This window comes from Vidua macroura, chromosome 12 (genome assembly GCF_024509145.1).
Source record: "Vidua macroura isolate BioBank_ID:100142 chromosome 12, ASM2450914v1, whole genome shotgun sequence".
In the NCBI taxonomy this organism is placed as follows: Eukaryota; Metazoa; Chordata; class Aves; order Passeriformes; family Viduidae; genus Vidua; species Vidua macroura.
The window spans coordinates 2,004,367-2,016,676 of record NC_071582.1 but is presented as its reverse complement, the minus strand read 5'-3'; the positions used below and the strand labels follow the sequence as shown (position 1 = coordinate 2,016,676).

The 12,310-nt window shown below is 51.2% G+C and overlaps 1 protein-coding gene across 1 annotated transcript in view; it reads left to right on the top strand.

Moving 5' to 3' along the window:
- The first annotated feature begins 725 nt into the window (after positions 1-725).
- The window catches only part of LOC128813174 (uncharacterized), a 77,127-nt gene continuing 65,542 nt past the window's right edge, over positions 726-12,310 (top strand). Inside the window, exons 1-2 of the mRNA XM_053987992.1 lie at positions 726-814; positions 1,149-1,311. Of these exons, the coding sequence (XP_053843967.1) occupies positions 767-814; positions 1,149-1,311 (211 nt within the window). The 5' untranslated portion in view covers positions 726-766. The remainder of the gene's footprint in view (positions 815-1,148; positions 1,312-12,310) is intronic.

Genomic DNA, 12,310 nt, shown 5'->3' with positions numbered 1-12,310 from the left:
ACGGCGAGGCCTGCGGGCTCAGGGGGGCTCCGCTGTGCCCGACCCCTGCCCCGGCGTTGTTCACCTTCCTTGTGGCCGGGTGGGGATTATTTCATTGTGTTTTCAGTGATACCATCATCTGGGAGATGTGTAATAGTGCTTTTAATAATTTTTCAGGGTCTGTTTTAATTAGGGGGCTTGGACTAGGTGACCTCCAGAGGTCCCTTTCATTCCTAACAGTTCTGTGACTGCAGCCGTAGCAGGATCACATCATTGCCATTAAAAGGTGGCTGCACCTAAATGCCATTTGCTCAGCGAGGTCTGAAGCAGTGCCCTTTGGAGTAACTGGGAAATGTGGCTCCTTTTTTGAGGACAGGACAATCTATTTTTCAAGGTGTCATCATATTATTATTAATTTGTTAAACACTGACTGCTCAAAACTGTTTGAGACGCAAAAAGAGAATGTGAGTTCTGCCTTGGGGACCTCATCACTAAATAAATGTATTAAATCAAACTCTTGCTGGAGAGGAGAGTGCTGCATGTGAAGGTGAAGCTGGTTAGAGGATGGGTGGATGTATCCCCTCCATCAGCAAAGGGTCTTGCTTCCCTTTCAGTTTTGAATTTGGGAGTAGTGATCACAGATCAGCGGGTCAAGGATCTGCTTTCTCTTAGCATTTCCTAGGTGCCAGTGGAACCCCTTGACTTGTGAGGAATGGAGAGAGCTCCCCTTGTCTTGTGAGAGAGACCCTTTGGCTGGGCCTATTGAATTGGGGGGTCCTTCCCTTGCATGTTCATGGCTGTGTGCATCAGCCCAGGCCAGGGGCTGCTTGTCCAGGTGAGCTTGTGCCTTCTCTCCTTCCCCAGCAGTGATGCTGGAAGCATATAACACCCTCTGGGAAACTGCTCCCAAGAATTGCCCTGTGCCTGGCAGGAGCCCCTTGGTGGGTGCTGGACCTCTTCAGGCATCCACATCTGCTTAGTGTCCAGATCTAAGCAGATCCCACTGCTTTCCTCTCCTTGTTGATGGGGAGCAGGGGAAATAAGAGCAACACAGAAAAATATCAATATATTAAGTTCTTCACCTTCCTAACTTTCAAGTCAGCCTTTCTGTGGGGTTAGGTTTGCGTGGTGTTTCCAGACTGACACCTTCTGTGCCTTCCCACCCACAGCCCCCTGTGCCCGGGAGCCATGAGCCGCCCGCAGAGCCGCCGGAGCAGCCTCCCAGCCGCAGCCCCCCGGCACTCTTAGGCTTCCCTGCTCCCCTGGAAGGTGCTCATCGCTGGCCAGGAGAACCGGCTGCACCAGCACCCAGCCTCCTGCATCCCTCCCAAGGTAAGGGTGTCCGTGAAAAGCAAAGGCAACCCAATTTCACTTGGAAAATTCAAGTGCAATCGGGTTGTTGCTGTGTCTTTGCATCTCCTACCTACTCCTCTCCCCCTTGTCTTGCTGGGATGAAAGGTGCTGACTTGGGGATGAGAACTTCTCGTGCAATTAAAAGGTGATTTTGAAGGCGGGGTAGCTGCTGGTGAAGCCTGTTGCTTGCAGACTGTATCCCACTGGAATGTGCTCATAGTTTTAGAAACTACTCTGCTGCTGCAAGGAGCCAGGCTTGGGTGGGACTGGTGCCTTGTGACTGCCTCAGCTTCCCTGATGTACCTCTGAGGATAATTGTGTATAATTTTCCTCTTAACGATGCTCTGGAGGCTTCCCAAGCACGAGGCACCTTTCCTTCCAACTGTAAAAGGCCTTTAGGGTATTGGAGGCTTCCTGTGATGGGAGAGTAAGGAATGGCTGTGGCAGGGCATTTGGGAGGGGGCCAAGTCCCTCTCCCAGGGAAACACCCTTGTCTGCTCCTTGCACTTGACAGTAGGGTTTTTTTAAAGTTAAAAAAGTAGAGCTCAGCTTGTGGAGAGTGAGCAGGGGCTGAGGCTGATGTGGCCCAGCTGCCCTCCTCATGGGTGCAAAATCAGTATTCATGGAAGAGGAGTGGAAATCAGGATTAGAAACAAAAAACATGATTTCTGGGGTGGTTCTGGAGTTTAGGATTTTTGGGGCCTCTTGTTTTCAAGCTTCTCCATGCAAACAGAGATGTCAGCTGTGTGCAGTAGCATATGAGAGAATAGCAGCTTCCTCAAGTGTGATCCCACACATAGGCAGGGGATCTGGGGCCTGGAGGAAGATGAGGATGCTACCAGCTTGTCACAGGGTGGACATGGGCATGAGACTCCTGTTTTGAGAGGTCTGTGAGAAAGTCACAGTGAACCCAGAGAGCTAAAAGTACGAGTCAGAGCTGTGGTCTGCCTTGTCCTGGTTCACTTTGGGAGCTCCCTGCCTGGAGCTGGGATCAGCTGGGATGCTCCAGCTGGGAAGCACAGGCCAGTTAGCACTGGGAGGACTGACATCCTCAGGCTATAAATATCCAGCCAGCTCTAATCCTCCCAGTAGCTCCATCACTGCTGTTTTCCTAAGAGTTATTTGACTCTTTGCGTTGCACTTCTCAGACAAATGGCTTTTAAATAAAACCTCTGCTAACTCGTTAGGCCTCCTGTCCAGGTCACTTCCTGCATGGGTGATTTATAGGGCTGCTTTTAACAGTTTATTAACTTTCAATCACCGGGGCCAGTCAATCAGAGCCCGTCCCATTATCTGTGGTGAGTGGCTGCCAGGGGCATCGGCCTCTCCCGCTGCCTCCATCCAGTGCTTCTGGAGAGGCTGCAATGCTCCAAGATCAGCCATGGTGAGAGATGGGAATGAACAGGAGGAGAATTTAGATAAGGAGGAATAGATCTGGGATGGATAAGTGAATGCATAAGGGTTAAGGAGATAATGGGGCCTGTGATCATATCTGGGAAGGTGGCTTATCTCCTGCTGTTGGTACGTGATTCCTTGGCTGCATCTCCTGCAGTGTGTGCTGAACTGTGTGGTGATGGGAGAGGAGTGCCAGGGCCTGGTAAGGAGGCAGCTGCTCCAGACTGATGGCAGCAAGGCATCACAGCTGGAGCATGCCTGGGTAGGATGTCCCTGTATTAAACCCCTCTTGTGGCAGTGCCAGAGACAGAGCCTTCCTCCTTGCCTAGTGAATTTGCAAGTCCCTTTAGCTCCTGGCATCCCATCTGATCCAGTGGGCTGCCTTGAGCCCAGTTCCCTGCCATCTCAAACTCTCCTCTGCATCTTTTCCCCCTTGGAGCCGAGCAGAGCCAAGCCCTGCAGCCCTGGTGCAATGGTGAGTGGGGCTGAGCAAGCAGACACCAGTCCAGCTGGGAAATCCAAAGGAGATGGAGATTGTAAGTGATGTGAGTCTGCAGCAATAGCTTTGATTATCTCTGGTTTAGTTGCTCCTCTCCCCGCCATGCCCTGTCTTTGTTCCACCCGTGCTCAGAGATGTTATTCAGTGGAGTTTTCCAGCTCTTGGTAACAAGGAGAAAAAAAACCCTGAACTCCTGCACAACCAGAACTAATGAGCTCTCTCTGGAAATAAAAGCATCCTAAGGACAGCCTTGTGATACAGAACATCCCGTTCTCTGTGGCTGCTCTGGCCACTGCCTCTGAGCGATGGCCCAGCACAGGGCTGTTGGGAGCTGAGCAGAGCTGTCACCTCCCATCCTTCCCCCCAGCCATCGCTCATGTGAGGCATTGAGAAAGCTGAGCCATGGTTTGCTCCTCTGGCAGTGCTCTGCTGTGGGGACAGGGATTTGGGAACATTTGTCCAACACTGTGATGCAGAGCCCATCACCTTGTACATCCTTGCAGGACAGGGCAAGGAGGGGTCACAGGTCACATGTCCCCACAGGTCAGGACCAGCTCTTACTGGCTTGGAAAGGGATTTGGGGAACAGCCTGTCTCTCATCCCTGGCTGGAGTGGAGCAGTGTAAGAAGGTGGGCTCACTGCAACCCCGTGTGTCTGAGGGAACACAGACCTGCAGTCCCCGAGGGCTGTCGGGATTGTCAGGCATCTGGCCGGGAGAGAATTTGTCTTGCAGCAAAGCCGGCATCTGAAAGCCATTGCTTCTGATGTGCCCATGATTTGATGAAACCTGTGTCTCCTTTGTCATTCTTCTGTCTCTGTCTCAAATCCCAGAGCAAAGACAGAGAACTTCCTCACTGAGACAAGCAGGGTTTTTTTTCCCTCCACCTTTAAATATTTATTCTGAGCTCTCAAGATACACACGCTGTGATCTCGGGGGCCTGCCTTTGTGTTGGTAGTGTCTTCTGCCTGGCAGAACAGGGCTGGCTGCCCTTCCCTCTGGGGAGCACAGGCAGAGCCTACTCCCCCTCCTGCTGCCCTGTGCTGGGTCCCAGAGGAGTGACACGAGGTGTTCACCTCTTCCTACACACATGCTCTCATGGGAACAAATCCAAGACCCACAGAATGCTGTCCCAAGAAGGTGTGGGTTGTGAGCTGCCTTTCTGGGGCTGAGACAGAGGTAAAAGCAGCCTGGTCCATCTGCTGTGCTCTGTTGCTGGGGTGGCACATCCCAAATGGCACCCACCCCTCTGTCCCCTGTCTGACTTCCCCTGTCCCTGTTAGCACACAGAGCTGCCACTGGAGGCTTTCCTCTTCCTCCCTGCAGCTTGTCAAGGTCGTGCAGGCAACTAGAGCAACACTGCCAGCCTTGGCTTTGTGGCCTAAGCTGTGGTGCTGTGCTCAGCTGTGGCTTTCTTTCTCTTCCCTCCTTTTCTCCACTCTTGCTGTACTTCTCCAAGCCTTCCTGGTGCTGCTGCTTGGGTACACAGATTGCAGGAAGAGCAGCCCCATGCCACTGGGATACTTGTGCCTGGCATGCCAATGAGGAGCGAGGCTGGCGCTGGCAGCTCAGCCTGGGATGTGCCAAAGCAGAGCCACGCTGCAGGCACTGTCCCATGGTTCCCTTCAAAACAAGAGATGCAATCCCATCTGGCTGCAACTGCCACCTTCCAAGCATTTTTCCTGGAAGCTGGCTCTCCTGCAGAGCTGTCTCACCTCTGCCCTGCTGTGGGGTTCTCTGGACTCAAGGGAGAGGGGATTTTGCATCTGCTCCTCGTAGCTGGAGTATGGTGATGTTAAACTCCTAGGAAAAAAGCCAGGAGCTTTTCTCAGCAGCTCTGCAAGGGATGAGAGGATGTCTGCCTTTCCAGGTGAGTACACAAATCGCTACCTCTGCCTCCAGCTGCCACAGCCCAGGCATCCTGCTCAGCAGCTGGCACTCATCAACACAGAGGCTTGTCCCCAACTGCCCCTGGCAGTGCTAGCCACGGGCTCCCAGGACCTGTGCGGGTGTGGGCACCGATGCAGAAAGAAAATCCTTTGCAGAGGCCTAGGACTGGATGGCAGGTGCAGCTCTACCAGGAGATGCCTTGAAACCAGCGTGTAGCCAAAGGCCAGAGGAGGCAGAGCAGACAATAGCTGATATAGTGGGATTTTTTTCTTATTGTTGTTTTTGAAGAGAAATAAATTAAAGCCAGGCGAGGAAAACTGAGTTCCAGTAAGCTGCAAAGTGATGAGGTTGGGACCATGGTGATGGTTTCCTGGGCTGCTTTTCCCACCCTTGCCTGCCCTCAGCCTGCACCCACAATGGGCTGGCAGCAGCACCAGCCCTCTCAACTCTGCTGAATGTCTGAACAGAATGGCCTCATTAGCAGGGAAAGTTTCCCCAAGATAAGTTAGTGCTGCTGTAAGAAGTGCAATTATCTTTCATTTCTGCTCTCGCAACCGTGGGCATTGAAGTTTCCTTCTCTTACGCCATGTCATGGCCAAGCTCTTGTGCACAGGAGGGTGCTGCCAGGAGAAAGAAATTATAACAAGGACATTTTTTGGAAGAAGAAGAGATTTTTTCATTAAGGATTTGTTAGCACTTGGTTGTCTCACTGGGTCAGAGCTGCTCTGCCCATGCAGCGTGATGCCACCCCCTGCCTCCCCATCCTGGCACCTGCCTGCGTGTGGCTTGGTTGGGATGGTGGCAGAGAGTGTTTGTCATGGAAGGCAGAGGACCTGTGCTCTGTGTGTGTGTCAACTCCTACTCTGCCTGTGCCCTGGCCTCCTCGTGGTGTCACCCCTTGCCCAGGGCTGCAACACCCCAGGGCTCTTCAGCTCCAGCGGGACTTTTCACTGAGCAACGCATTCGCAGGAACAGCCTGTGCCAGCAGTGTGAAAATCTGGAGCCTCAGACTTGTAGGAAATATTCCTTCAAGATACAAGCTTTTTTAGTCATTGGTCATTTGACCTAACAGAACTGTGTCACTTTGTGAGCCATGGGGAAGGCTGCCAGAGCACACACAGAGGATGTTTGCAGCTGGATATTGTAACAGCTTGGGAGTGAATGGTTGGGATAAGTCATATTTCATAAAATCGGCCAAGAAAAAGACTGGTGATTAATTCTTTTTAATAAACAATGGTGAGTAGTGTGGCTTGGTTTGAGCCTGACTGACTTTTACAGTGATTCATGGATTTTTCCACAGGAAAAACCACCTTTATGGTGATTGCTGGTGTGTGGGGTGCCTGCTTGCCTTCGTGAGTAATTCCCCCCAGCTCCAAAAGCACCAGAGTGTGGAAAAATGATGAACTTCTCTGGAGGAGCTGAGAGGGAGGAAGGGTGTGCGTGGCTCCACCGCCGCAGCCAATGACTGCGTCCCTTCAAAGAGCATCGGAGGACGTGGGAGAGGGGGAATTTCACTGCCAGAAGTGTTGAAGGAGGCGAATCTTACGGAAAAATGAGGGGAGCTGAGATGTCCCTGTGCGCTGTTCTGAGCTGGCCAAGTGAGGCCAGTTGGGACTGGCTAATGGCCCTCTTTGAACCGCGCTGCCCCACTCCTCCGGCAAACCAAACACCTGAGCAGAAGAGTCCCAGCATCCCATCCCTAGTTAAACCGGTCTTCCGTTCTTTCCAGCCCCTCCTGCTGGAAGCCGGCCAGCCTCCGTGGCCGTCGTGCGCCTGGGATTCGTGGCTCTGGGGCGGGAGCGTGCGGCCGGGGGCGCAGTGCGCGTCTGTGCGCTGCTGCTTTTTACAGCCCGCCGGGGTGGGATGGGGAAATGCCGGGCGAGGCACAGTCAGAGGTGTGAGCAGTGCCTGCGCCTCGCAGGCGGGCCGGGGGCGGCGGCAGCCCTCGCTGCGGTGTCGGGTTTGTTTTCTAGTTTGGAGATGAAGGCAAAAAAAGCTGTGGTTCTGCTGAGACGAAACTTGAAACATAATTTGGTTCCTTGGTGAGGTTTTTTTTGACTCTTGGTGAAAAATATAGGTATTTGGCTAAAACGTTGAGTTTCAGAGCAAGGGAAAGGAAAGGTGGCACAATGGTGGGAGAGGTTTGTGTAGAGATGCAGCTGTGAAGGAGGAAGAAGGAGCCTGGAGGTTGGTCCAGCCTCTGGCAGCAGCAGATAGACTGACACATCCCTCGGTGCAGTAGCACCCTATGGCTACAGTATAGGTGACTCAGGCCACCAAGTGCCCAGCCTGGTCCCCTGTCCCTTCAGTCACTCTCAAGCACTACAGAGGCTGCATTCTCTGGCCAGCATCCCACTCCCTCCTCATCCTCCTTCAGCCCTCCCTCCACCGCAGTGCCCATCCTGCATTCATTACAGTGCCCATGTACTTCTCTAAGCCCAATATACTTTGAATTACTGCTCATCTATTCCTCTTGACATCCTCATGCTCATAACTAGGGAGCCTGCATTACCCGTTTGCACATCTGTCAAGCTGCGTGTTCCTTGGCCATTTCCAGAGATACATAAAATTGCCCGTGGTTATGACATTATTGACAACCCGCCCCGTCTCCTTCCCCCTCCCCAAGCCCAAATGGCTGCCTCGCTTTATGAGGATTGATATTTGGGCAGTAAATATTTTAGAGCCTCATCTGATGAGTGTGTCTGTGCGGGTGAATACATTTGTGGCTGAGGACAGATGTTGGAGCTGTCTTCATTGGAAATGCAGGGCCTTGTCTTTCTCCCTACTGCCTTTGCAGCATCTCTGTCATCTCTGCACCCTCTCAGTGCTGCCTGTTCCCAGTGGGAAGAAGGGGAAATTTAGGGAAAAACCAAGCAGAAGCTGACAGGAAGGACAGGAGCTGGCAGAACTCTGTGAAGGTTGCATTGCTGCTGGGTTCCCATCCTCCCATGTACCTCAGCAGGAGGATTGAATTTCTGTGGCAAAAATTTTCCTTCCTTGAACCCACAGAATCCACCAATTCGTGCTGTGTTGAACAAGTAGCTTCAGCCCTTTTGAAAATAAGACTGCAAGTATCAGACTGTCCGTGGTTTCCAAAGGATGTATTCTGACTCTTGTTCTGAAAAGCTGCTTCATCACCCAAAGTTTCGAAATGTACTTCAGTAAATGCTACTAATGAGGAAACAACTTAGGAACAGCACAGCCTGGGTGATCTGAACCATTTTCTTATCTTGCTGAGAAAAGCAAAGGAGCCCATTTTCAGCTCTTCAAAACGATTTGCTCTCTTTGCTTTCAATCAGCAAAACAAAGAGTGATGCCTGATTCCTAGGGAAGAGGACACTCAGCTTCTGCAGAGTGAACTGAGGCGGGGCTGGGCTGAGGTTTTGGGAGTCACAGCTGGATCTAAGCCGTGTGTACCGGGATCCAGGGCGCTTTCAAAAATATGTCTGCACTCCAACTCTCTGGAAGTTTTGCTTGAATTGCCAAGCAGAGTTGTCCTTGTATGGGGATCCAAGCCTGGGATGGGAATCTGGTCTCTTCCCTTCAGGGAGGAGGACAATGCCATGGGGATCTGGCATGAGTTCCTCTCTGCACACAAAATGAATGGAGCATGTGCAAGGCATGTCAGCCCTGCTCCGTGATTTCTTCTTGCCATTTTGCTGCTTTTTCCCCTCTCCAAGCCTGGAGCAGGTGCATCCAAATGTGTAAAACATCAGCTGCCTGGGGGCGGCTTTGCAACCGTTCAGTCCTTGCAATCCCTCGGAGTCTTTGTCAGGAGAGCAGGAGCTTCCTGGCTTGGTTCAATCCCTCGGAGTCTTTGTCAGGAGAGCAGGAGCTTCCCGGCTTGGTTCAATCCCTCGGAGTCTTTGTCAGGAGAGCAGGAGCTTCCTGGCTTGGTTCGATCCCTTTGTCAGGAGAACAACGGGAGTTTCCTGGCTCTGCAGCCGGTGCTGTGCAGGGCTGGTCCCTGCTGCTCGGGCTGAGGGGGTGTGGAGGCTGCTGGGCTGGCAGTCACCCCCTCCAGCACGTCACCCAACGCCAGCTGTTCCCAGGGTGTGGGTGTCCCTTTCCTGATGGGAGCAATGTGGTTCGGGGTAGGGAGTAGGAGGGAGTGTTTCTGGTTGCTGCAATTTGAGGTTTGAAGCTGTTGTGTAGGCAATGGGGGTCCCCAAGAGGGCACATGGATTTCCAGGGGTGGCCCCTGTGCCAGAGAATGTCACCTGTCTTCCGCTGTGCTGTTGAGTGCGGGCGGTTAAGTGGATCATGGAGTCCACTGTACTTCTTACATCCAGTTTGCTCATTCGAGGAGATATCTGTGTCATCAAGGAGCTGTACAGGACAGCTCTGTGAAGGTGCTGGGAGAGTAGGAGGTGCCCAGCTCCATTTGCAAGGGCTCGGTGTCTCCACCTCCACAGAGCCTGGCTGCAGGAGCCACGTGCTGACAGGAGGGGTTCAGTGGCCTCATTGAACTCGCCCATGAAGGATGCTGCCCTGGCCCTGGCCAGTCTGCTCTTTCACAGCACTATAGTATCTATTTATTTATGATTTCCGTGGGTGGTGTTTTGGATGATCTATTGAGCCAGAGTGAGATATTTTGAGGCACAGTGAGATATTTTAAAAACATCTCATCACTCTGGAAATATCCATGGTGCGATAGCTGTGTATTAGTCATTCGGAAAGGGAGTGATTTCAATGAAAGAAAAAACATTTCATCTTGTCAGAGCATTTTCACTCACTGTCTGCCAGGCAGCTCCTGTCAGTCTTCAGTCTCTGTGGCTGGTTTTACTCTTCTTAGGCTCTGCCTTTTTTATTTTCTAACAAGAAATAAAATAAACCCTCTAATGGATATTGGTAGCTATGAACTCATCAATTGTCAGTGACAAAGAGCCTGTGAAAAGATGCAATAAACCCTCTTTGTACAGGATTATTTCCCATGGGATTATTTCTCTCAGGGACTATCTGCATTTGGAAGGAGAAACTCCTTCTCCAGGTACTGGACCTTGAAAAAAACCCCTGCCCTCCAAGATGATTTATCCCCCTGAAAAGTGAGAGTAACTCCAAAACCCTTGAATGTCAGCTGGAGATGCAGAATTAGGCTCACAGAGAGCAGGAGGAAAGATGGTTTTCTCCTAGGCAAAAAAAAAAAAAAAACAACCTCAAACCTGTTAGAAAACACAAATGATGAGGCCTTGTCCTGCAAGGGAGAAGCCACAAAGCTGTTCAGCAAATGAAAAGCCAAATGAGCTGTGAAAACCTTACCGCTATGGTAGGAGAGATTTTCTCTTGGAGGAATTCTGCCACAAATCACCTAATATTCAGCTTTTCACTGCCATTTGGGAAAATGCTCATCATATTCCACTGGTCTCTGCTCCAGCTGATGTGTATCTGTGGCTGGGGACGCCCCAGGGGAGATGCTCCCGTGCTTTGATCATTCTCCGTAATCAGGCAAAGAGTAGTTGCACTGTAGTTACACTGAGTGCTGTTCACTGTTGCTTTGAGGGGCACAATTGCCATTGCCTTATGCAACAAGTAGATAACTGCTTTGATGACTCAAAACGATCCCTTTGTGGATAAATCATAGTGTTGATATTCCAAGTTTTCCCAGGGAACACAATAGTAGAATCGAAAAATCAGTTTGGGTTGGAAGGAACCTCAAAGCTCATCCAGTCCCACCCCCTGCCATGGGCAGGGACACTTTCCACTGTCCCAGGGTGCTCCAAGCCTCATCCAACGTGGCCTTGGGCACTGCCAGGGATCCAGGGGCAGCCACAGCTGCTCTGGGCACCCTGTGCCAGGGTCTCCCCACCCTCCAGCACATCTAAGGGCACCTCCCTGGTGGGAATGGGCTTGCCCTAAATGTTTTGGGGGATGTTTCTCTGCTGCTGTGCTGTCCCTTGGCCATGTCCTTCGACACTGGGAGTCTTGGCTGGGTTTTCTCTGCACCAGTGCTGAGCTCTGGCTGCATCCCTGTGCAGGCCCACCCCACTGTGGCCAGAGAAACTCCAGCCAGGGCTGTAAAACAGAAACTCTTAACTAAAGAGCAGGAGAGGGCAGGAGAGAAGCAGGCCTGGATCTCCGTGATACCTTGGAGCCTTTTCCCCAGCTCTGCCAGGACAAAAGGGGCATCACTCCCCATGAAAGCAGGAACTGGGGGGATCAGGATGCTGACTGCCCTGGAACAAGTGCCCATAAACCCCATCTTGCTGAAATCTGGGCTTGGCAGCAGTGACCTGTAACCTTTACAACTGTTGTTTATTTTTTCTTGGCCAAATGAAATTAAAATGGCCAACCAGTGCCATTTCTTTCCTTTAACTTTTCCCCTTTCACGTCCATACTTGACCCAAAATAATATTCTTTCTTGGTGCTCCTTTGCTGGACACTAATCCAATTAATTCAGTTAATTAATTAACACAAGCTGACCTCTTGCATTTCTTGGCCAGGGGCAGGACTTACCACCCACGTGGTGGTGAATCCTCTGCTCTCCTGCCCTTGTGGCATGGCATCTTCTGCATCCCTTTGCTGGTGGTGAGCACGTCCTCGTCCCGTGCCCCTGAGTCAGCACTCTGCTGCTGGCATGCTATTTCAGCTTAGGAAAAAAGAAAAAAAAAAAGAAAGTTTCGGTATTTAAAGTATTTAAGCAGATGGAAAGCCACAAACTACAGTCGGTGGAAGGAGCGTGTTTCATGACTAACAAAATATGCCAGGTAGGCCGTTCCACTTGAGATATTTTCAGGAATATAATCACTTTCACACATCCTCATAAATTTGCCAAAGTGTTAGTTTTCCCCCATATGGATGGGGAGGATGCAGCATGTCATGACTGTTGCACGGCATCTTGAATGCTGTGTCTTCGTGGTGTATTTTTTTTTTTTTTTTTGGTCTTTATTTCCCCCACCCTGGCTGTAATTGCAGTTTAAGTTTGATTCACCCTTTCTTGTAATTAGCGTAGGCAGAAGCTCATCCGTGAACATTGTGGTGAGTGAGCTCTTCGGACAAGGCAGGGCAGATGAAGCAGCAATTAAATCTCTAATAATACTCCCAAAAATGGACTCGGGTTGGACTGGAGCAGTGCCAGGGATGCTGTCCCAGTGGGGTACCAGCAGGTGATAAAGGGATGCTCTAGGGGAGTCCCAAAGGCTGCATCCTTCCCGTTGAGTTCCTCTGAATAGATGCTCCAGCACTGGGGTAAACAAATG